Genomic DNA, 23613 nt, shown 5'->3' with positions numbered 1-23613 from the left:
ACATACAATAGTAGTTGCTACTGCCAGTGTGCCATTTCCTCCCTCCACCGCTCCATGGTCATGGACATTCCACATAGCCTCATTAAACAAAAGGGTATACTAGAAATACATAAAAGCCGCGCCAACTTGTGCCGGCACATTTGCTTCTGACAGAACAACCAATCCTCGAATCTGTATAAACAATAGAAGCTCAATGGAGATTAGATCATACCGCAGTAATACATGGTAACGCTTCTTGAACAATGCAAAAAGAAAAAAAAGGGGTACTATATATATACCTCTGAATCTGAACAGTAGAAAAGTAGCGCACCTGCTTTCTAACAATGCGTCCATTCTTAAAACGCTTCGTGGAAGCAAGTCAAATACCCTTCTCGTAAAAATGAGCCAGGGTCATAAATGTCCTGGCTCTCGCCGGAGATGACATGGTTGCCAGCGGCGCCAACATTATCGGTCTCGTCTTGTTTGAAGGCGGTCGACGGATCGGCAACTCTCAGCTGGCTTGCGTCAACAATAGAAGGACCGTTGACGGAATTCGAAACGGCAGCGGTAGTGGTGGGCGATACTGGAGCATCGACCGCCGCCGCTAAGTTTGCTAAATGCTGAAGATTGAAGCTGGGTGGCTCAGAATCCGTCAGTAGGCGACTATTTTCCGTGATCTTCTCCCGTACAGCGTAATTCCAAGGGGATGGCGCAATGCCAAAGTCGAGGATATGTTTAACAACTTTGGCGGCTTCCTCGTGACAGTATTTATCCTTTACGAGCTCTAGAAGAGTGAGCGTTGCTAAGGAAATGAAGTGGTGATTTAGGGGGCTTTGAAGCCTGATGTTGGTGGTCAGGATGTGGACAATGTGCTGACAGTCTTTCAGGACGGAGTCCAATCCTAGAGGCCCCAAGAGGATGTCCGAAAGAAGGCGCGTGTGCCAATACGCCAGGTGTAGGATTGGCTGATCAGACTCGGTACTGCTGAAAGGGAACTGGGTCCTAACGTCGTCCATTATCATATCCGTCATACGCATCCTTGCCCGGTAAGTCTCTGGTCCGAGGTTGGTAGGGGTGTCAATAGCGTCTCGTGTTAGTTGGCCAATAATATATGCCAGGCCTTTTTCATGTCAGCAGCGTACATTAGACGACGCAACGATCAGAAGGGATACTTACGCGTGAGAATATAAACCGTCTCTCCAACAATATGCTTGAGACCAGGCTGAATGATAACAGCCCCATTGTCGATGAAGCCCGGCGTGGCTGTCCCTAGCCCATTCCAGCGATCCAGTGCAATTAGGGTCCACCAGGCTCGCAAGCCCACATTTTCGTCCGAGTCCAAGTCCAGCTCGGGATCTGGGACGGGTTCTGGTACGCATCGGTGTAACTTCATCCAGAATCCAAGGCCAATCGCCTTTCCGAGTATCGCCGATTTCGGAGGGCCGTCCATCAAGCCTTTGGCCGCCCCAACGCCTTGGTTATCCGTCTCAATTATCATCGTTAGAAGAGTCTGGAAGTGGAGTAGGTTGACAGCCTTGGATCGAGTTCGGGGACCCAATTCCCAATCACTGAGCAGCCGGCCTGCGGAAGGGTACATTTCGTTCACCTGGCTGGTAGAGGCAGGAAGGTATGGTTTCAACATGGCCAGAAGTGCGCTGCAGAAAGCGTTTTGAAGAATGGGCGGACATTGAGACAAGACAAGCCGAACTCGTTCTTTTGTGCTTGCCAAAAAGGGGAATATCGGATGGATCACGCTTAGGTAGCTACACAGACAGCGTTAGACTATTCCGCAATACCCAACACGAAGACGCGACGGGAAGCTAGAACTCACCATTCAAACACGGAGTCTTCTATATCCCGCACTTCATCGTCTAGGTGCAAGGGCTGAACTTGAGGTAAGCCGTCCTGAGGCAGACCATTGGCAGTCATAAAGTCGTCAGAGATCCGATCCATAAGAGCGGTGTCCGGCGGGGGTTGTAGTGCCCCATCGTTGTCTTCAGGGAGTTCGGGTGTTTTTGGGAGCCTGGGCGCAAGATCATTGACGGAGTAACTCCTGCGGTAGTTTGGAGGGATATAGGGACGTATTGGTTTGTTCTCGGGCGCGCCTGACGGGGTCTGGTCAGGGGTTGGTGAAGGAAAGCCGTCGTTGGAGATGCTGGCGAATGGCCTCTTCCTGCTTTCATCCCCGGGCATGGGGAACTGGAAGGCGTCACCGGATGCTCTGTTCAAGGCCGCCTCTAACCCTTCCCGGCTGCTGGCTCCCAGCTTGCCCTCGATAGTGTTGAGTCGATCTGCCAACTCCTTGATATAGCTAGGAAAAATGTCAGTCTTCTACAAGGAGACACAAGACAACATTTCCTCATACCCCTTGCTAGGTCCTCGCTTTTGCGGGACACGACTAAAAAGACAGTTCGCGTTGGATCGTCGACAATTAGAGCAGGGCTGCTCAGTTGCCTCGGACTGCGCATCACACTTGATCTTTTTACGGCGGCACTCGTCACAAGCTCGCGACACCTTGGACCTCTTACGTGGCGGAGTACTGTCTTGGAGTTGGTACTGCTGGTGGCCTAAATGATCCATGGGAATATGTTGAGGCAGAGGTGGCGGAGGAGGATGCTGTTGCTGCACGTAGAGAGGGTGGGCTTGGGACTGCTGCTCATCATGTGGCATCACATTCTGTAGCTCATGGTCGTGGTTCTGCAACTCGGCCTGCAACTGCTCTTGGAGGTTGGGTTCTTCCTGGTCTTGTCCACCATGTCCTTCGTGCGACATGTCGGGCTCTTGCACATGGTTCTGGGCAGCAGCCATCATGGGTGCAAGCCCCTGAGTCAATTGGGCAGCGAGCTGCAGTTCTTCAACACTAACGGAGGGCCGCGAGTGGTGGAGGTCCGGCGACGACACGTCTTGCAACTCCTGGAGCTCATGCAAGTCATGGTGTTCGTGCTGTACGTGCTGCTCAAGCTGCTCGGGCTGCTCCTGGTGGCCTTGGTGGGCTTGGTGGCCCTGGAGAGCCGGCAGGCCATGATGCTCCGTCTGGTCTACCTGGTGACCCATTTCCTGTTCATGCTCGCGTTGCGCGGGGATGTGGTAATACTGCGGATCGGACCCGTCCACGGTAGGCGACGGGTAGCTCTGCTGCTGCATTAAAACATCTTCGGCCTCAGCAGCCTCCCTCTTCTCGTCCATGACAAGCCTGCCGCAGGCCGTCGCGCAGCTCAATTGCCCTACCCCGGCGCGATCGCTCTGCTCAGAAAGGGGGCTTCCCTCTAATCGTTGGGGGTCAAGAGTTTGTCGGGGGCGAGGACAGGTAGTCGCGACTGGGTCACTTGGCAAGATCAGCATTGTGCAAACGGCTATGAGCATTCATTCAGTCATTTTCAATTCGATAAAGCAATCCCTCAATTGTGGAACTATGGTCTCTCTGAAGGCGAAAAAAAAAGTATTAAAATAAAATAAGAAACAACAATTGCAATTGAGGGCGACAAGATGTGACAACAAACAGAAATGGAGCTGCATCGCTCTGGTGGAAAATGCGGCTTGGGAATCGCTAAATTGCGAACCAAAAAAGAGGACAATGCCAGGCTTCAAAGACGTACCTGGGGGATTGATGATGAAACTATTCCAAGTCGGATGGGATGACCTCTCGCTGCGGAAGAATGGCGGTTCCGAAGGAGGGAACGGCTGGAGTTTTGACCACGCTCGACCGGGCATGGGACTTTGGCGGAAGATTTTGGCCCACGACGGAAAATTTTTCAGGGCAGCTTTTGGGTGGCTGCGGATAAATCCATCTTGATGAGGGGGCGCGCAGGCGCCACAAGGCTGAAGAAGGATAGTGGCTGCTCAGTCAAACAAGCCACTTCCCCTCTCGTCATTTTTGCTTGAATTACGGATATGACCAAAATATCTGTACAGAATACCGACAAAAACCAAGCTTTTCAGAAATAATCCTCCAAACTTGAGCGACTAGAACACAGTCACAAATATAACAAGCTCGGTGGGAAAGAGAGTAGGGAAGTTCAGGGAACGGGGTATCGTGGATTTCTCTCGCAACAGCAAGTGTGTGGATCGAATGTTTTTGTCAAGACCCCTTTTCGCTAATCTAATGGAAGCTGCTCGGTCTTTTAACAGAAAGAAACAAACAGCCTGTACCCGAAATCCACACACCAAGTTCTCTCTCCAAACCAAAAAATGGCCTCGTGCGCCAACAAAAACAATCGAAGGGTATAAAAAACACTAATGATAACTAGCTAATAAATGTTGCCGTAATAGAAGGGTAGCATCCTCCTACCCACTGCCTTCGCTAATTAAAAGTTGCCGGACTGCCATCCACAGATGAGAGACGCACAGGCATACAGAAAAGAATAAAGCCGTGAAGATGAACAAGGCGAGTCCCACAAGCCCACGAGGGTAACCACAGGAGCCCTTAATCCGACAAGGTCAATTTTAGGATGATTTGAAGTTGGCGATAGATTGGAGAAGTCGCCTATTCTTCTCTCCAACTTCTTCGCCCTCGGCAGCTATCTGGTTGATCATCGTTTGTGTCTTAGCTAACTGTAACTCTCACTGTATTAGCAACCTTCCGTTTTTGGGTTTATCTGAGACGACACGACCACACAGTGAAATGTGGAGGCGAGGTACTCATTAAGGGACTCTCGCACCGAGGCTAATAATTTAGAAGAATGATCCGGCTCAGTACCTTCGGCCGGGGTGGCATCCTTCTCGTCTCCGTCCTCGCTCGGGTCGGCGAAGCGGCTAGCCGCAAGACCCTTGGGCGCGTCGGCCTTCGTCTGTATGATGGCAGTTAGAAACGGGCAAAAACACAAGCAGACATAAGACGGCTCACTTTTGCCTCTGCTAGCTCTGCTTCCTTGACCTTGATCTGGGCATCTAGCTCATTAATCTTCTTCGCAGCGTCGGTGAGCTTCTTGCTCTTCTCGGCCTCCTTTGTCTGCGACTCCTCGAGAAGCTCCTGCAAAGTCTTCTGCATCACATCATAGTCAGACTGGGCAGTCTTTTTCTTTGCCTCAAACTCCAGTGTGAGTGCATCCAACTGCTGCTCGAGTTTGGCGATCTTCTCCTTGGCGTCCGCAACCTCTGCAAGAACATTTTCGGCACCCTTTTTGGCGTTGGAGAGTTCCTCCTTATAGGCAGCCTCGAGTGTGGCGAGCTTCTTCTCATGAGCAGCACGCGCCTCGGCAAGCTCTCCCTTGAGCGCATCCAATTCACTGGTGTCGGGCTTCGCATTCTTCAGGGCATCGAGGTCAGCCTGAGCAGTGAACTTATCCATCTTCTCATGAGCCAGCTCCTGACTAAGGTTGTCCAGCTCTTGCTCTGCCCTCTCGTATTTAACCTTCAGTGCCTGGACAGTAGCTTCAATCTCGGTCTTAGCGGCCTGCGCTTTAGCCAGATCATTCGAGACGGACTCGGACAATGCAGTATGCTCAGCTTTCAAGGCTTCGAGAGCCAGAGAATTCTCTTGTCTCAAGGCGTCAGTAACCGAAGCCCTGTCTTTCCGAACGGCCTCCTGTGACTCGTTGTGAGCCGCAATGAGGCTTTCAACCTCAGCTGCGTGTTGATCCTCCATGGTCTTCTTCGCTGACACATAATTGGCTTCTGCTTCGGTAAGCTTTATTTGCGCGGCCTCGAAGGCCTCCTTGTAATTGTGTGCGATCTCAGCCTGTGTAGCCAGCTTTCCGATTTCTTGCGCATGTTTAGCCTCCAGCTCCTGCTTTTGACTTTGAAGCTGGGCATGCAGCTGCGCAGAGAGCGCCTCTTCAGCGAGTGCCTTGGCGCGGCTGGCAAGCTCCTCCTGTTCTGCGGCGTTTTGTTTCTTCGACGCATCCAGAGCTTCAACATGGTCAGCCTTCAGAGTCTCGAGCTCTTTGACAAGACTAGCCTGGCTCTCGCTCTTCAGAGTTTCAATCTGCTTGGCATGGCTAGCCTTCAAGGACTCGAGTTCCGCCAGGCCTGACTCCTGCGCTTGCCGCGTGGTGCTCTTGGCGCCCTCCAACTCCTCGGCATGACTGGCTCTCAGTGCATCTAAAGCTTGCTGGTGCTCCAATTCTTTGGCTTTGAGGGCGTTGGTAGCGGTGTCGTATTCGGCCTTAGCAGCTGTGGCAGCCTCGGCATTTTTCGTCTTTATCTGTTCATGAGACTGGGTGAGCTCATTGTACTTCACCTCCAGCTCCTCGAACTTCCGCTTAAAAAATGCATCGCCGCGCAGGCTTTCAATCTCGTTTATGTAGTCGGAACTGACCTCCTCAAGTTGCTTCCGGTGGTGGTTTTCGGCATTCACGTTATCTTCTTTTAGTTTCGCGATGGTAGCGTCCTTAGTCTTGCCCTCCTCGACCAATCTGTCAATGAGTGCCTGGAATTCGGCAATTCTACTGGTTTTTTCTTCGGCATCCTTCAAAAGAAGAGACAATTGGGTATCCACACCAGTAATCTTGCTCTCGAGAGCAGCGACCAAGCCCTTTGACGCTTCGAGTTCTGACTTTGCGGTTTCGGCGCTCTTCTCTGCTGCGTCAAGTTTCGCCTTGAGCTCAGAGATTTCGGTCTCCAGGTCTCCGATCTTTGCCGCGTTCGTCTTGCTTTCGACAGCAAGCTTCTCTTCGTGTTCGGCTTCGAGAGTTACCCGAGCTGCAGTCAAGACGTCGATTTCCTTCTGCAGCTCCGTGATGGCGCTGCCATGACTGGCCTTGAGGCCCTGGATCGCCTCCTCATGAGCTGTCGCGAGAGTTGCATTGCCATTCTGTAGCTCGTCGGTATGGTTCGCTTTCAATTCCTCAAGAGCGAGTTGGTGCCCCTCCTCAAGAGTGCTCCGGAAAGCCTCCAACTTGGCGGAATGTGCCTGGGCCGCTATGGCTAGATTCACCTCGGCCTGATCCAACGTGGCTTGGTGGTTTGCCTCCAGTTTGTTTATCGTCTCCTCCAAGGAAGCGACTTCCAAGCCTGTAGCCTTATTTGCGCTTGTGACTTCGGCGAGCTTGCCTTCCTTAGCCGCAAGGTTGGCCTCGGCCGCGGCAAGTTTCTCTCGAATTCCGGCAATTTCCTCATTCAAGGACTCTAGTTTGGACGCGTGCTCCACCTCCAGGTTCTCCAGGGCATCAACATACCCCTTCAGAGCTTCCTCCGAGCCTTGTCCATTGACCTCGGCGACACTCGCCTTCTCAGACAGTTCCGAGATTCTATCCTCAGAAGATGACACCTGTATCTTAAGGTCGGCAATCTCAGCCATACTGGATTCAAGCTTGGCTTTCAGAGCGTCAATCTCCTTGGCAGATTCGACGGCCGCAGCTGCGGCAGCAGCAGACGGGACACTGCTTGAGTTCGGCGTCAAAGACGGCCTAGAAGCGTGGCGAGCGGCATTGGCACTCGAGGTAGTAGAGCTGCCGGCAACCGATGACAGACGCTTCTTTGCTTCGGCCACGGGCCCTGTACCCGTCGGTTTGGCCGCAGTACGAGATGCCGCTACAGACGGTGCGGAAACAGCCGTTGTTGTAGAAGATCTCGGGACAGTCGTAGGCCTTGGCGAGGCGGTATTGCTGCTAGCTGACAGAGGCTTCCTCGCCGCGGCAGTGGTTGACACAGTTGAGCTCGTAGTCTTCAGCTTGCCTGGAGAGCTCGCAGCAGCATTGCTCGGGGCCGCTGAGGTGCGTCTAGCGGTACTGGTGGCAGTGGATGTCCGCTTTTTCTCATCTTCGGACACGGATGGCTGGGAGCGGTGCGACGTAGTCGACGCCGCCGTGGTCGGTCGCTTGGTGACCGTCGAGCTAGCCGTAGGGCGCGTTGGCGGCTTGCTAAGACCTGCAGTAGTGGTACGTGCAGAAGAGCTCGCTGTCGGTTTAGTTGCGGCAGCCCCAGCAGCCGCAGGACGGCGGGCGATTGTACGCTTGGCATCGGCCGCGCCAGTTGTGTCGGGCGCACTGGAAGATGCCGGCTCTGTCGCGGCAGCGGGTTCGGCCTCGGCAGGAGCGGTGGTAGGAACGTCGGGAGGAGCGTCGGCAGAAACTTCGGCAGGCGGAGCGGCCTTGAGAGCCTCGACGTTGGACATGATTAAGGACAAAGGGTATGAACTACAGGAAATGAGGACTAAACGTGTACCAAGCAATACCGGAGCTGACGTCGCCCAGAAACTGTTAGCAGCCTAGTACATACGCCGGGCCAAGCTCAGGAGGTAAATCAGCAAATGGGTGGTGGAGGTGGTGTTACAGTGAATAGCCCAGCAGAACGGGGGAACCCTGGGAATAGCGCCTCAGTATCTTCTGGCTATGCGCCTGAAGAACAGAATTGAAGGCCAAGAAAATAGCCAGGCAAGACAGTCGCGGTGCGGATGCGGGAAGAGGCAGCTGCTGTGGCTCACCTAATAACTGTCCGTGGCCTCCTTTTTCCCAGAGACCCAGACGGCAGCAAATTTAGTTATTGGGCCACCGTGCACTGCAGGAAGCTTTGACCAGTTGCAGGGGTCAGATTGAGCGAGCACAGGGGTAAACGGCTGCTTGCTTTGAGTCGGGAAAAGATGCGAACATACGGAATAGGTAGAGAACGAACTTCCGCTTGGCTAGATATAAGGGGTTTCTAGCTGCGATAAGACGGCAGCAAAGTGGCGACAATCAACGGCGAGATGCAGCTCTGCGGAGAGTTACAGAAGAAAAGAGTTAAGGGAGCCTGGGAAATCAGAAAAGGAGGGCTCCAAGTTCCTTTCTCTCACTGCAGTGACTTCTGACAGCACGGGCACACCTCAGTGGCTGGGAAGGCGCGGGTGTCCTTGCGAATTAAAGTGGTGGGACAGGACCCTAGGGTGGGAAGGGACGACGCGAAAAATGCCAGTGTGGGGAGTGTGATTGGGGAGAGCTCCATTCATCATTCAGTCCAATCCCAGTCTTTTTTGTTAGCAGGGGACTTTCAAAGATCGGAATGGCCTCAATGCTGACTCCTCACCCTGAAGACTTTTTTTACCAAAGTACGGGAGGTAATAACTGTTGGAGTTTCTTTCATTGAATCATTGAGTCCGCTCTTTCCCTAGAAACACATATCAAAGGCCTTTCCTGGCCGGTTCATTTGCTACATCTTTATTCTACTTAAGTACCAACGCTAACAACAATCAGGGCCTGGACTGTCAATAGCCTCGTGCGCCTGAGCGATTCTGGACCAGTCAAGTTTCCCCCCAGCCCTCTCTCGTCAACTGATGAATGAACCATGTGTAAGTTTGTACGTACTTGGCACACCATCTCACGCGTGCGCGAGGGAAATCCCAATGGATCTTAACGAGGCATAACCGAACTTCGTTTTTTCTTGCTGGCGATCCGACTACGAGCCTCTTGTGGCGCTTTGCTCGCGGAACATCCACGCCCCACCGGCCGGACAATTTGATGCGGGCGTGTTTGAAGTCGCGCTGCAAAAGGGCAAGTCCTCAATGCGACGCTGGCTGATCTCCCAAACGCCAACGCCTTCGATGACTCGGCCGGCCAGTGCCTAGGAGGTTTGTGTCAGAGTTGATCTTCCTGGCGGGCAATCCCCAATATAAAGTAGGCTCCACTATCGAACTTTTAAGCATGGCGTTTTCGTTTTAGTTTTGCCATGTCGAACTAGGGGTTGACCTGTTTCCCTTGCCAAAGAACCCAGCCCGGATAAAGGAGACAAAACCCAAATCTGACAGGTAACAACCTGGAATCTTCAAAACGCGGTGCCAAGGCAACATGGTTAAGCTGGGATCCAACAATTTGCCATTCAAGGCTCAGGACGTGGCTTCGTTCTTCGGACTTTGCTGCGCTCCAGGCCGGCCAGTCATGTGTTGTAAGTTCGTTTTGAGTATTCATCTTTCAGCAGCGGACACTAATCTATTATGAAAACCATCAAGCTGCCTCGGCTTTGCAGCTGCTCACTTCGTTCCAAAGGCCTTATTAAACCTGGTCAAGGTGAAGCGGTAGTGAACCTTACTGTCCCGGACCCGTTCCACAACCTCCTTGCACGCCTTCTCCGAGATGTCGATGGACTCGACCTGTGGTCGGACGCCCTTGTCGGCGGCGAGCTTCAGCATGGCGTCCATATCCTGGTGGTTTCCAAGGTGGCTGGCCGTCAGCTTGGCGGCGTTCACTACGAAGGCGACACCGGGACCTCTGGGAGCGGCTTGTCGGGCAAGCCGACCATGTGGAACTGGCCGCCGACCTTGAGGATCGACAGGTACGTGGGCAGGCCGAACTTGTTGGTCATGTCGGAGCAGTTGAGGACGAAGTCGAACTTGAACGCCAGCGGCTCTGCCCACTTCTTGTCGTCGGACGTGACGATCACCTCCTTGGCACCGAGCTTCTTGGCGTCCTCGACCTTGTGCGGCGAGTGCGTGAGCGCGTACGTCTCTGCGCCAAGCGCCTTGCTCCACAGCAATAACCCCCCGCACCAGAGGGCAACCACTTACCAACTTGGTGAGGGCAGTAGTTCTCGTTTTTGCTCTTGCACACCTCGCATTTGAGACAGCCCCAGACCTGTGCGCCGACACCCACTGTCTCCCTCCTTGATGTTCTTGACATCCTTGCCCACCCGGACGGCTTTGCCGATGATCTCGTGCCCGACGCAGAGCGGCCCCTTGAACTCTCCCCACCCGCCGGTTACTGTGTGGATATCGAAGCCGCAGACACCACAGCACTCGATTTGCACGTCGACGTCGTGGCTCTCAAACGGCTTGGGCTGGAGCTCGGCCCGGCAGAACTGGTTTCACGTCTTGGCCGAGTCGACACAGAAGCCGTCGAACGTCTCTGGGTAACCCATGGTGTGTGCGTGCGTGTGAGTGGGCGGGCGTGTGAGTGGGCGAGCGTGTGAGTGAAATAACCCGTGTCTTTATGGAACGGGAATGTTGATGGCGGATATTACAGATTAACTTGGTGAATTGTGCAGAAATCTACGCTTTTGAATCCTCAAATCCCTGAATCTCCAGGATTCGTGTTTAACGTCTAGTTATATACCGATGCCGGACTCAGCTTGGGCGCCAATGACGTCGTTGACCCACGGATTTCTCCATTCTCGTCATCATGGCCAGTCTTTGTTGATCGACACGGCAAAACAAACTGGGTGGTGGACTATTACGTAGGTGGTTCCAGTTAGATATTCTAGCTCCGCAGCATGGAAAATATTGATAAGCATTGCAGACACTTTATCACGCAGAATACTCGGGAAAGAGCTGGCCGCCAGCGGATCAAGAGGCAGTGTGTCTGGTGTAGTTCTAACCCTAACCCTGAACATCATCTCACCCCCTTTTTACACACTCTCTCGCGTCAGCTTAGAGCCTAGAGCTTAACCAGACTGACATCCAAAATCCCCTCAGCCTTGCGCAGATCATCCAGCACCTCCTGCGTGACCTCGCCGTCGACGCCGAGGATCATGAGTGCCTCCCTGGCTTTGTGACCATCACCTTCCAGCAGCACCGGCCCATAATCAACCGTGGCAGCGGCAGGAGCTGCTGCAACGGCGGCCGCCGCATCGTTGAGCCCGGCGACCTGCATAAACGAGATGTTGACGCCATGGCCGCCCAGCACGCCGCCGACATGGCCGATCTTGCCGGGCTCGTCGTAGTTGTGTAAGATCAGAAGCGTGCCCGCCGGGTGGAAGTTAGCTGCGAACCGGTCCAACTTGGAGATGAAGACGGCCTTCCCGCTGACATAGCCCTCGATCACCTGCTCCTCTTCTACCTGGCGTTGTGGTGGCTGTTGTTGTTGTTCCGGCTGGGCTGCCGGAGATGATGGAGGCGTGGCCTCGGGGTGTGGCCCGCGGCTGCGCAGCGTCACTAGGCTCGCGTAGGTTGTCACGACACTGCCGCCTGCGGCGTCGTCGCGGACGTCTGTGTGGTGGGAAATGAGGGGACTTGTTAGATTCCTGTTTAAATCGGGAAGTAGGAAGAGATAAGGGAAAGGGGGAGGCAATCAAGGCAATCAAGGTTAAACAGGGCAAAGCCGAGAAAACCAACAAAACTCACGCTTCTCGTCAATGGCAATCCCGCGCTCGCGCGCGATGATGGTCGCGTTGACAATGTTGACGTCGCGGCCGCCGGCGTCGCTGATGGAGCTGACGAGGCCCTTGACGAGCGCCGCGAACAGCGGCCGCGTGTTGCTGATGCCGGCCAGCTCGCCGCGGTACACGAGCTCGAACCGCCGCCCGCCGATCATGCCGCCGCCGCCGCCGCCGCCGCTGCCGCCGCGCCCGCCAGCAAAGTGCTGCGTGTACAGCGAGCCCATGCGTTCGATTCTATGTTTTTTCTATGTTAGAATATATATATATGGTAAGTCGTCTTCACACCCTCGCGTTGGGATGTGTATTGTACTAGTGTATTGTAATGGGGCAGCGTGCGAGGAATCAGTTAGCAGGGGAGGGAAGACATACAGGCGCACATAAGGCTGCAGCCGACGATACTCCTCGGGCAGGATCAGCGGCGCGTTGACGGCGGCGGTGGGGAGGCCGCCGCGCAGGATCTCGAGGACCTGGGTGCAGACGTCCATGGAGACGTTCTCCTGGGCCTCGACAGTGCTAGCTCCGAGGTGGGGCGTGCTGACGACCTTTGGGTGGGCGGCGAGGCGCGCGGCGGCCGAGCCTGGCTTGGGCGGCTCGGCCGTGAACACGTCGAGCCCGGCGCCGGCGATCCAGCCCTCGTCGAGCCCCTTGAGCAGCGCGTCCTCATTGTAGACGCCGCCGCGGGCGACGTTGAGCACGCGCGCGGTCGGCTTCATGCGCTGCAGCTCGGGCTCGCCGAGCAGGTTGAGGGTGCTGGCGAGCAGCGGCGTATGGATGGTCAGGAAGTCGACCACGGGCAGCAGGTCGGCCAGTGCCGAGACCAGCTGCACGCCGGCCTGGCGCGCCATGTCGGGGCTGGCGTACGGGTCGAGCGCCGTGACGCGCATGCCGAGGCCAATGGCCATGCGCGCGACCTTCATGCCGACCTTGCCGAGGCCGATGATGCCGAGCGTCTTGCGGCCGACCTCGACGCCGACGAGTTTGCTCCTCTCCCAGAGGCCAGCCTTGAGCGTAGCGTCGGCCCGGCCCACGTTGCGCGCCACGGCGAGCAGCAGCGCGATGGTGTGCTCGGCTGCCGCCACGATATTGCCGCTAGGCGAATTGACCACGATGATGCCGTTGGCCGTGGCCGCGTCGACGTCGATGTTGTCGACACCCACACCGGCACGCGCAACGACGCGGAGCTTCTGCCCGGCGGCCAGCACGGCCGCCGTGACCTTGGTCTCGGAGCGCACAATGAGCCCCTGGTAGGCCTGGATGATGTTGATGAGCTCGTCGGCAGTCAGCCCCTTGCGGTTGTCGACATTGTAGAGCTCTTGGAGCAGCGCCAGGCCCTCGGCAGACACCTTCTCTGGCACGAGAATCCGGGGCCGGTTATCGGACAGGGTGGCTCCCACCGAAGAGCCATTGGTGAGCTCAGCAGTGATTGCTGAAGGTGCCATTATCTGGAGATCGTACTACTAGACTACACAGCTTTGATATCTAGTATTTCAGGTAAAGCAGATGTAGACTGAGGTAATGATACTATTCTGTGTGCCGGGCGTGTCAAAGTTTCAGTTTCAGCGAATATGAGCAGCGAGGACGTGAGACAGGGAACATGCGCAACATGAGCAGACACTTACGCGTCGAGGGAAGCATCAACTTATAAGACAACCAACGGCGGCGTGCAGACAGAAAGGCTAGGAACCTACCCTACTTGGTCAGCTGGCGGGCGCCCTCGTTGTGCTCTGGCTCTCTCTCTATCTTTCCCTCTCCTTCTGGGCACAACTGCGGCGGTGCATATGCGCATCGTGTAGAAGTGCATGACAATATGCGTAGCAGGCAGCGGCGGATAGGGAACAACAGCTAGGAGAGAAAGGCGAGCGCTCCATGGATGGCATCAGTTGCCTGAACTGGACAGACAAAGGGGACGAAGGCGGAGAGGGGAGGGCTTCAGCCACGTTTGCCGCGAGCAAAAGAAGCCATTGTTCTCGCCTAGCCACTGCAGCCGTTATTAATATTTTCTAGCAGCGCTTGTCATAGTTTGCTTTGCAAGGCCCAGCCAAGGTTGGAACATGTGTGAGAGGTTCGGATAGTGCACTAGATAGGAGGGGGGGAGGATATGCAGTTTGCCAACGGGGCTTCCCGGTCGACTGTACCGTAGTACAGGCAAAGCGAATATCTATCCGGAGATGTTTGGGGCCGGCATTGGCACAGCCTTCCCACCTCCAACCCCTCACTCCCCCACGTTTAGCTAATGCAAACTACTGCAGTCCCCCGCCGAATAGGAAGCAGTCTGGAATGCAGCCGTCGAAAAGAGACGGGGCTGCAGCTCCTGGTTGGCTGTCCTTCGAAGCAGCTCAAGCTCGTGTATAGAGTGTGACACGCGAGAAGTCCAAGGCCTGGCTCTGAACTCGGGGCTTTGGGATAGGAAGCACCGGGTCGTTTTGTCCCGCTTGTGCATGTCATGTTGTGCAGTTGAATCTTGCTAGCGGTCGGTGCCGCATTCGTGCCACAACAGAAGGAAGTAAGTAGTAGGCATTTCATGCACAAATGGGGGGCTACATCGAGATGCCTACATAACTTGTCCATTAAAAGTTGTCCTTGCCTGTGAAACGCTCGTTCTGCACAATCTCAACCCAGTATCCGTCTGGATCAAGCACAAAGGCGACGTTCTTCATGCGCCCATCAGTAAGCCGCTTCTTCCAGTTCACGTTGAGCGACTCAAATCGAGCGCAGGCAGCCTCGAGATTGTCCACCGACACGCCTGGGAGCAGCGGTTAGCAATGACTTATGCCGCACATTTATAGTATATTAGGTGTATCACTTACAGATGTGGCCAAAGCCCTGGGGTCCCTTGTTCCCGTCGTGATAGCTAAAGGCCTCATCCTTCTCGGTACCGTAGTTCCAGGTGAGCTCCAGTAGGCCCTCACGATCGGCGGTGCCCTCGCCAGCCCCTGTGCTCTCGGAATACCCGAGAAAGTACAGGTTGAAGGCAGCCTTTTCGTTCTCATGAGTCCGCAGAAGCGTCATTCCCAGTACCTCCTGGTAGAACTTGAGCGACTTCTGAGCGTCCTTGACACGGATCATGGTGTGGTTCTATGGTAAGAGGGGTTATAAGATTAGATCTAGGTTCGATTCCCAGGCCTATACAAAATCCAGGGGCCAAGAGTCAGAAGGATAAAAGATAAGAGAGAAATAGAACAAACAAACCATGCGATACGTCTCGACGTCAGTCTCTTTTACGCCCTCGGCCAGCTCAAGCGACTTCTGGCCGACAATCTCAACCCAGTAGCCGTCTGGGTCGAGGGCAAAGGCAATGTGGCGCATGCGGCCGTCACTGAGTTTCTTCTGGAAACGGTAGCCGGCATCCTCGAGGCGCTGGCAGGCGGCTTGAATGTTATCGACGCTAATGCAAGTATGGCCAAAGCCACGGTACGGCTCGACGTTACCGTTGTTGATCTTGTAGTTTAGGTCGTTCTCGGTGCCGTGGTTATGGGTCAGCTCGATGAGGCCCTCGCGGTCCCACAGGTTGTTGCCGCCCGACACAGCCTTGGGCGAGTCGTAGCCCAGAAAGTAGAGATCAAACTTGGCTTCGGGGAACTCGAGCCTCTTGAGCATCTTCATGCCGAGGAACTCATAGAACTTGACTGCGATGACGAGACATGGCCGTGTGAGTGAGTTTTACCAACAAGACATGGCCGGGCGAACAAGCCAAGATAGCTAAGACAGACACACTGACCTGACTCCTTTGGGTCCTTTACACGGATCCTGCGAGCATACGTTTTAGACTCGAGTGTCACGAAGCGTCCCCCCGACAAATCACTTACATTGAGTGGTTGAACTTGTAGTTCTTAGTCTCGGTTGTCGACGCCATGGTTGCGGTTGCGGTTGCGGTTGCTAGAAGCCTTAGTGTCCCTAGCCTCTCTCAACGTTTTTAGAAATCAAACCTGAAAGCCAGGGTAACAAGAGTGGTTCGAGGTGGAAGAACTTCTCTATTGTTCCTTCCCGGGTCGAATTCGGCAGTTGAGCGTAAAAGCCGTCAAAAGTTTGAATACGCACCTGGATTCAATGCGGTTCTTCTCGCCGAAGACGATGGGAGAAGAAGTCTTGGTCTCTGAGTTGCGTGGATCGATCGAACGCTCATTTGCGTCTATTGTAGATCAAGTTCACACGGCCGAAAGGGGGGGTGGTGAAGCTCGGGCTTATTATAAGCGTGCAACTCCCGTCGCTATCTAGCCTTTGATGGAGTAATGAAACCGGCAGTGGGTTTGCGCGGCGATGTTACCGTACGTTACAAAAAGAAAGAGCCTAACCTGCTGTTTAGCAAAGAGAACGATGAGTGCCGGAAATTCGGTTATTATCAGAGGCAGCGTCATTACACTTTCATTACGTCTTGTTACCGCGAATGAACAAGCGGGGGAAGCCTTTGGTCTCCGATTTCGTTACCCCACCGCCGTTGGCGTCCATCCGAGACCCACCATTTCTTCTTGAAGGGGTTAGGGTCATCTTCGCAGCGCAATGATATCGAGACGAAACAACCTCGAGAGCAAATTAATATGGCTACCAAGGATGAAGGCCGTATTATGAGCAGTCCTATTGAAAACTTAGTTCACCAATCCGGAAAGCAAAATGGAGATATATTTGACTCCTTAGTCAATTTTTCGTTTTCCCCCTGTACTCATTGCTTTCGAATTCTTTATGAATTACGCCCCTGGTTCGTTGGGTCTGACAAAAGACCGCTGTTAATTATATCCATTCCCAGCACCGCAGACGCGATGTCAAAGGTCCCTAGTTGCTTGTCATAACAGCCTGGAAATAATAATAACTGCGAGTGACCACGCCTGCCTTCTTCTCTGTTCAAAACCTATCCCGTCCTTTCCACCAACCCATGAGGGCCATGACCTATACTCTTACATGTGGGGAATCCACTCGAACAGTTCGTCGACCTACGACTTACCGCCCTTGCGCTTTTTCCGTCTAGTCTTCTTCTTGCTGCCACTGGCGCTTCCGCTTCCTCCCCCAGACTTGGCTCCGGTCGTCGACCCCCCCGCCGTCGATAGTTCCGAGGTACTTAGTGCCCCAGTAGGCGATGTGACCTCCTCCTCTTCCTCCTCTTCAGCCTCGAGGACGGGGGCCTTGCCAAAAAACCCAGTGATTTTACTTTGCGATCTTGAGTGTTCTGGCGAAGATCCAATCACGGCGACGTCGTCGTCATCATTAGAACTAGTCGTCTCAAGGATTACCTTTCGTACGCCACGAGATTCAATCACATTCTCGGTGATGCTTCCGCTGCGGACGGAGGCCCGTTTCGGAACGAGGTGGAGTTCTGGTCGTGAACCGGTGTCACTGTTGGAGCCGGACGAATGTGCAGGACCAGATGCTTCAGGACTCCCGTCCACCTGGGCTCTTTTCGACGGGGTCTGCGTTGCGGTATCCGGCACCTTGCTCGGCTCTTCATGTTTCGTTTCCAATAAAGATGGCATGATTTCTGGCAATTTTGGTGATGGATGCTGCTCCGCCGAAGGCGGACTCACGGAGCCATACGTTGTTTGTGACAAGGCCTGTATGCCGTCCTTTCCCTTGAACTGAGCTCCTAAGAGATTAGTTGTCTCGTCCTCTTCCTGCTCGTGTCCTTCATCAATAGATGTGTCTATGACTCCTTCGGCGAAAGATGCAGGGCGAGGGGGGGTCTGTTGGTATCCAACCACAAGACCGGGCTTGACCTTCACCGTTGTGGACCGCGTGTTCTTGGGATTGGTGGCGGGATTCGAAGGACCGAGGTGTCTGAGATGTTGCTTGATTTCTTCAAAGTTTGCCCGAACCGGAATGGTCGTTCTCACAGGCAGGCCATCCGCTCCAGCCGAGCTCCTACGCATCATAAAAGTCGTTGCCCTGGGGCTACTGGAGAGCACCGATGGGTCAGGAGTGCCGCCAACCAAGTCTGCTGATTTTCGCTGGAAGTCGTGGCCTCCTGTTCTATTAGCACCATCGACAACCACAGCGCTATCGTCAATGAGCTTGGGAGACTGGTCCTCTGATGGCCGACGAAGCATTCTTGCTTTCGGAGCAGGGGTTAAACGGCGAATCGCCTTGTGTACGTCAATATAGACATCTGACTCGTCAATAATCTCTCTGTTTTTCAAGTTAGCATATGATTTTTGTGAGAATACAGCGGAAGATAACTTACTCTCCTATCAACTCCTCAATTACGTCCTCGAGAGTGACAACGCCGATCGCGCCGTGGTCTTCACCTGGATATTCTGATACGAGAACCATGTGGGATTTGCCCTCCTGGAAGAAGTTCACGATATCTAGGCAGCTCGTTTCGGGACGGGTCTCGGGTAGAGTGGCCAGAGGGAAGTCTCGAACGAGCTTGCCGTCTTCGGGATCGTACGTGATCAGAATTTTGACCAGCAGCATACCAACAAAGTTGGTCGGGCTCCCGGCTTCGAAAATTGGAATCCTGGAGTACCCCGCAGACAGGATCATGTCCATCGTCTGCTCATCGAGGACAGTATCCTCGGCCATGACAAAGACGTCTTCCATGGGAGTCATCACACTTGCGACTGGCTTTTCCTTCAAGTCCAGAACTGCGCTGATGATGGTGACCTCGTCTTGGTTTAGACGATCGGATACGTGACCGAGGCTTTTGTGAAGCGTGACAAGAGTTTTCAACCCGCTCTTCTTGTAGACAGTGCCGTGATCTTCTCCCAGAAGCTTGTCCAGCAGTTTGGCAGTGGGCCAAGCGATGGGCGCCATCAGATACATCAGGGCGAGAACGGGCTTGGACATGTAGCCACCAATCTGAAGGCCGTATCTAACACAGACGGACTGAGGAAGGACTTCGCCAAAGATCACTGGAAGAAAAAATGTTAGATATGTAACAATTGTTTTGCGGGTTGCTGGATGGGAACAGTAACGTACCAATGAGGAATGTCGAACCGACAACAGCGGCGACACCGCCCCCAAGACAGCGGTCAAGGACAACGGGAAGTGTCTCGTTGACGATGACATTGGACAACAGCAGGGTGACCAGAACCCAGTGTTTTCCCCTCTGTAACAGCTCAAACACTCTGCCGGCGTTCCTATGTTGGGGCTCGGTAGGGTCACGCGCCATGACCTGCAGATATATACCGTCCTGGCCCATCAAGCTGGAGTGAGTTAGCCCACCGTCGACGTTAGCAAGAGCAACCGACTTACGCGATGGTGAGGCCGGCGAAGGCACCGCCTAGGAGTACCAGGACCAGCGAAGCCACATATAATACCCAGAGGCTCGCGCCAACTTCCTCTGGTTCGTCATCGTGGTAGTGCTCAAAGGTAGTTAACGGCGCAGCATAAGCAGTTGACACGCCCATAAAGAGGACGCGCGCGAGACCGACGACGGCCGAGCGCGCTGCGAACAAGCCACTGGGATATGTCGATGTGGCGCGGTGGGGGGCCGCTGAGGTCGAGGTCTTCATTGTTTGGTTGTTGTCTTTCTTCGAGAAGTCGCGAGCCGACTTGAGGATAGGGGAGGGTCTTGGGGAGAGGTTGGGGGATGGAAAAAGGGTAATGTCAAGTCATTGCATAAGAAGATTGGGTATAGATACGATCCGAAAGGCGTGACTTGGCATCGAAGACTGGTTGTCCGCCCGAAAGGAAACCGCGACGAAATGCAAGCCGAAAAGTCGAGGACAAAAAGCAGGGGCGGAAAGAGCTCGAATTCGAATCCGAATTCGGTCGAGCAGGTGGGGCAGCAGACCACCATGTGGGACCGTGCGTGCGACATGGGTATGATATGACCGATGACGCTTTCTGTTGTGCAGCGTAACTGATTCCGCCCTTCAGCTGCAAGCCGGCGCTAATGTACTGTATGTGGATGTACTAGTACCTTCCCAAAGCTCGACGAAACCATGTGGAAACTACGACACCAAACGCCTTCTCGCCCCACGAGCTCAGACAGAGCAGCATTAAACCAATCCGCAGATGTAAGGATTCAAGGTGAATGCGGGCTACTCGCAATTTAAGCCCGACGGCCTCAACGGGATGCCACGTCTGTGTGAGGTCGCTCAGGTATAAATCGGCATAACAACGAATCAAAACACGGAATCACGGAAGATGATCTATGCAGTGCGAGAATGACCATACGACAACAACGCTAGATGAAGGAAACGCTGTGTACCGTCTGGGCAATATCTAATGAGTGTATCTAGGCGATTTCCCTACTTTTTGTAACGAAGAGTTCGGTATCAGAAGATGTTGTCAGGTTGATGATACGAGGGCTCAATGTTTGAGCGAGACCTAGGGCCTACCGCCCACCTATTCGTCACAGCTACTATTTTATAAGACGCCGTGGAATTGGCTGGCTCCCAGCCCAGAGTTTTATCGTAGAAAGAAATACAATACCTACAGGTATAGTACTATTCATACGGAACACTGCGTGAGCTGGTCCTTAGGCAGCGCGATGGCGGTGCACACTGTGGACCCGTCCGCGTTTCCATAAACGATAAGGTGCCTTGGTTTGTAACAAGACGATGGGACTTGGCCGTAAATAGACGACGGCAAATGGAAGGGGATCAAACCCTAGGGCCTTGGTGAATACGTATGGGCTTGATGTATGTACCTGTACCTATAAGGCATGTATCATCTGCTCAATTCAGTCACCTAGTGTATCAAGGTCTACAGAGCACTGCTGCACGTTTTCATGTAACTAACTGTGTCCTCATATTCTCAGGGTATCGAGAGCAAATGCGAAGAAAGACTAAAATAGTAGACGAGAAGGAAATATTACAAGTACAAATATGTTGGACCGCAGTACCAAGTTTCCAATAATTTATTTATCATCCATATACAAGGCGCCTCTAGCCATGATTGAGCCGAGCCGAGCCGAACCGAATGTGATAATTAAGACTCGCATGGCCAAGTCGCAGTTTGTTCGTTCCACGTTCGCCCACCCAAAAACCCCATGACGGAATGCTCGAGCATAACCATCCGTTAACATCGAGACTGAAACTTGGGCCGACACATGCGAACAAGATCGCACCTCGGTTGTCCAGGGCATGCGGAAGCAGTCGTCGTTCTCTGCCTCTTTCTTAGCCTAGAATGCGTACCTCTTAGACCATTACCCCTCCCAAAGCCCATCAGCCAATAATTATTCTTGCTCCCTCTTTCCCAAGGACGCCCCTCTCCTTGGGCTTCGGGCTGCTGCCGCGGCCCTTCCTCCTGCTGAGGAATCCAAAAACACCGCCTGAACCCTCCGGCTTCCCGTTGATGTCATTGTTGGCGCCGCTCGCATCCGCCGGAAGGGTCGCGTCTTGTCGGGCCAAATCACTCCAGCTGCCAGCGCCATCCAGAGTGACCTGCATACCGCCCGTTGGGCTCTCGACCATCATACCTGGTGCGCCACTGCGCCCGACCCGACCTCCGCCTGAACTGCTGGTGTATGGCTGTGGGTATGGTGGAAGCGGCGGTGGCCGCCCGGGAGCGGGGCGCTTTTGGTGATTGCTCGGCGGCCGTTGTAGCCTATTTACACTTGTGGGACTACCGCTTCCGCTCCCGGTGCCGTCTCTAGTTTCGTGCGCGGTCTGAGTTGCTGCTCCGTTGGCGTTTGGGGCTGAGGAAACTGGCGCCGCTTCATCCGTCGTCAGCGCCTGAGGCCTGTTCTCCCCGTTGCTTTGGGCTGCGTTTGGCTGGCCCTTTGACTGCGATTCCGCCTTCTTCGCCGTAATTCTAGGCCCAAGTCAGCTTCGGAAATTAGCAAGGCGGCGATTAGACAAGGTGCTTACTTTTTGTACGCCGCCACCGTGTAATCAAACGGCCGGAAGTCCGTCTCAATCATCCGGTACAGCTCATCCTCGCGTATTTCCTTGTCCGTGGCATCGTCCTTTAATCTCTCACGAGGCTTCTGTCGCCGGGCACGGGCCTCGAGGGGGGCCTCTTCCAGGAGTAGTTCTTCTAGATCGTACGTGGCATCGAAATTCGTCTTTTCAGAAGAGGGGATGAAGACCGGCTCGATCTCTTTTCTCAACAGGGCTTCAAAATCTATGCACGAAAAGAAGTCGTGTTGGGTAAAGCTCTCCCACGTTGAGCCGAGCCGCTTGTCGGGGTTCAGCTCTAAGGCGTCCTTGATCGCATAAAGGCACAACAACGAGACCGGAGGGTTCGTCACTGGGAATTTGGGTTTCGCGGCTTGAATGACGGCACTCAAAGACGATTCCGAATTGCCCTCAAATGGTCTCTGCCAAAGGCGTCAGCTCAGATCTCGTCTGTTTATCCTCCTGTTTCATCGCCTGGTTGCCACCTCCGCAAGCCACAGCGAATTTGAGTCGTCATAAGAAATTGCACTCTGTCGCATACCTTGTTGTAAATGCACTCGAAGAAGAGAACACCCAATGACCACCAATCGGCACGAACGTCGTACCCATGTCCCGCATATACTTCTGGTGCAAGATATGCCAGCGTGCCGGATTTGCTTGACAAAAGCTTGCCCGGTATTATATCTGAAGCAACATTCTGGCGGCGAAGTTAGCTGGCGCAAATGGTCTGGGTTTCGGGGATGTGGGCCGTACGAAATCCGTTAAATGCACATGGCCGTCGGCATCAAGGAGCACATTGTCTGGTTTCACATCACGGTGTATGATGCCCTGCCCGTGGATATATCTAAGAGCACAGCCCAGCTCCGCAATCCAGAACCGCACTGCATCCTCGGTAAAGGTTTTTCTTGATATGTGGAATCGTAAATCACCACCGTTCATGAGATCAACCACGAGATACCTGGCTTTTCGTCAGTACAATCGAGCTCGAGGTCGACGGGAAGGGGGCGTGGTGTGTGTTGTGCGCGTACATGTATTCGATATCCTGGAAGCTGTACCGCAGGTTGCAGATGAAGGGGTGGTTGACGTGCTCGAGCATTCGTCTCTCTCGTATGATGTTCCGGACGCTCTCGGATCGCACAACTGGATTCGGTCATGTCAGTCACGGCCCCGACATCTGTGACTGGGAGGCAGGAGACCACGTCAACACACCTTCATCTTTACGGATGTACTTCAATGCGAATGACAAGCCGGTATCCTTCCTTTCGACAATTCGGACCTTGCCAAAGGCACCTCGGCCAACGACGCGAAGGAGGCGAAAGTGGTTTAGGTTCGCTGCTAGGAGAAGAGACCGAAGATCGGATCAGCGGTCTGCACGGAGCAATCGTGGTCAAAAACAGCTGGCTCGGCAGCTGCATCACGGCACAGGAACTCTCTCACCTTCACCGTCGAACTCGACGGGCTTGCCCTGACCGTTACCCATGGCCGCTGAGTGGCTGGGGAGCTCTCAAAAAAGGGCAGGCGAGTTGTCGATGCGTGGAAAAAGAATCAAGGTCCCAAGCGAAAGCACAACGTCCCCATGCCCACTGCTGTGCGTGAAACAATTGCTGGCTGGCAATCCTCGTTCTTCGGAGAGTGGAATCTAAGATTGACCCACAAGCGGGCCTTGGCACTTGGTAGAGCGAGGCCACGAGGAGCCTAGAAGCGTACCGATGCCGGATACCCAGCAGCAGTGGTCTCGCGATGTCTTGGGTCGGTGCGTCAAAATGGGGTCTTTGGTGATGAGCGGGTCGGGGCTCGAGAAGGTGCAATCTGGGTGTCGTGGGGTCGCGGTGTATGTACCAAGCTCCTGGTGCCTCTAGAG

General features: G+C 54.1%; 7 protein-coding genes across 7 annotated transcripts; all 7 read right to left on the bottom strand.

The window, feature by feature from the left end:
• Positions 1-335: 335 nt before the first annotated feature.
• On the bottom strand, positions 336-3165 carry B0T26DRAFT_654454 (uncharacterized protein; the record flags this gene model as incomplete). Its single annotated transcript, XM_060438547.1, has 4 exons — positions 336-1099; positions 1156-1742; positions 1811-2290; positions 2345-3165. 4 exons carry the CDS (start codon positions 3163-3165, stop codon positions 336-338), a joined length of 2652 nt encoding a protein of 883 aa, XP_060293104.1.
• A 1382-nt stretch (positions 3166-4547) lies between these two features.
• Positions 4548-8032, bottom strand: B0T26DRAFT_653425 (uncharacterized protein; the record flags this gene model as incomplete). The annotated part of the gene is made up of 2 exons (XM_060438455.1): positions 4548-4766; positions 4823-8032. 2 exons carry the CDS (start codon positions 8030-8032, stop codon positions 4548-4550), a joined length of 3429 nt encoding a protein of 1142 aa, XP_060293103.1.
• Positions 8033-9859: 1827 nt separating this feature from the next.
• Positions 9860-10743, bottom strand: B0T26DRAFT_679166 (uncharacterized protein; the record flags this gene model as incomplete). Its single annotated transcript, XM_060440315.1, has 5 exons — positions 9860-10030; positions 10090-10334; positions 10394-10396; positions 10479-10662; positions 10711-10743. The coding sequence occupies 5 exons, from the start codon at positions 10741-10743 to the stop codon at positions 9860-9862; spliced, it is 636 nt and encodes a 211-aa protein (XP_060293102.1).
• Positions 10744-11258: 515 nt separating this feature from the next.
• Positions 11259-13614, bottom strand: B0T26DRAFT_743145 (phosphoglycerate dehydrogenase; the record flags this gene model as incomplete). Its single annotated transcript, XM_060444215.1, has 4 exons — positions 11259-11809; positions 11945-12213; positions 12349-13366; positions 13599-13614. 4 exons carry the CDS (start codon positions 13612-13614, stop codon positions 11259-11261), a joined length of 1854 nt encoding a protein of 617 aa, XP_060293101.1.
• Positions 13615-14546: 932 nt separating this feature from the next.
• On the bottom strand, positions 14547-15832 carry B0T26DRAFT_679164 (Glyoxalase/Bleomycin resistance protein/Dihydroxybiphenyl dioxygenase; the record flags this gene model as incomplete). The annotated part of the gene is made up of 5 exons (XM_060440314.1): positions 14547-14722; positions 14787-15054; positions 15169-15605; positions 15698-15726; positions 15786-15832. 5 exons carry the CDS (start codon positions 15830-15832, stop codon positions 14547-14549), a joined length of 957 nt encoding a protein of 318 aa, XP_060293100.1.
• A 1072-nt stretch (positions 15833-16904) lies between these two features.
• Positions 16905-19418, bottom strand: B0T26DRAFT_754948 (uncharacterized protein; the record flags this gene model as incomplete). The annotated part of the gene is made up of 4 exons (XM_060445885.1): positions 16905-18090; positions 18146-18815; positions 18883-19109; positions 19159-19418. 4 exons carry the CDS (start codon positions 19416-19418, stop codon positions 16905-16907), a joined length of 2343 nt encoding a protein of 780 aa, XP_060293099.1.
• A 1217-nt stretch (positions 19419-20635) lies between these two features.
• Positions 20636-23086, bottom strand: B0T26DRAFT_723021 (kinase-like domain-containing protein). Its single transcript, XM_060442611.1, has 5 exons — positions 22781-23086; positions 22506-22710; positions 22294-22449; positions 21723-22174; positions 20636-21666 (listed from the first exon to the last, which is right to left on the bottom strand). Exons 1-5 carry the CDS (start codon positions 22846-22848, stop codon positions 21078-21080), a joined length of 1470 nt encoding a protein of 489 aa, XP_060293098.1. The 5' UTR covers positions 22849-23086; the 3' UTR covers positions 20636-21077.
• Between the last annotated feature and the right edge of the window lie 527 nt (positions 23087-23613).

This window comes from Lasiosphaeria miniovina, assembly GCF_030549165.1.
Source record: "Lasiosphaeria miniovina strain SMH2392-1A chromosome Unknown B0T26scaffold_6, whole genome shotgun sequence".
Classification (NCBI taxonomy): domain Eukaryota; kingdom Fungi; phylum Ascomycota; class Sordariomycetes; order Sordariales; family Lasiosphaeriaceae; genus Lasiosphaeria; species Lasiosphaeria miniovina.
Note: the sequence above shows the minus strand (reverse complement) of the source record. Positions and strands in the feature narration are given on the sequence as shown.

Bases quoted from the DNA above. Each gene is read 5' to 3' on its own strand.
- B0T26DRAFT_723021 (XM_060442611.1), bottom strand. From the start codon at position 22,848: ATGCTCGAGCACGTCAACCACCCCTTCATCTGCAACCTGCGGTACAGC. The intron at 22,711-22,780 runs GTACGCGCACAA...ACGAAAAGCCAG, and splicing joins TTCCAGGATATCGAATACAT to GTATCTCGTGGTTGATCTCA. The intron at 21,667-21,722 runs GTAAGCACCTTG...ACTTGGGCCTAG, and splicing joins ACGGTGGCGGCGTACAAAAA to AATTACGGCGAAGAAGGCGG.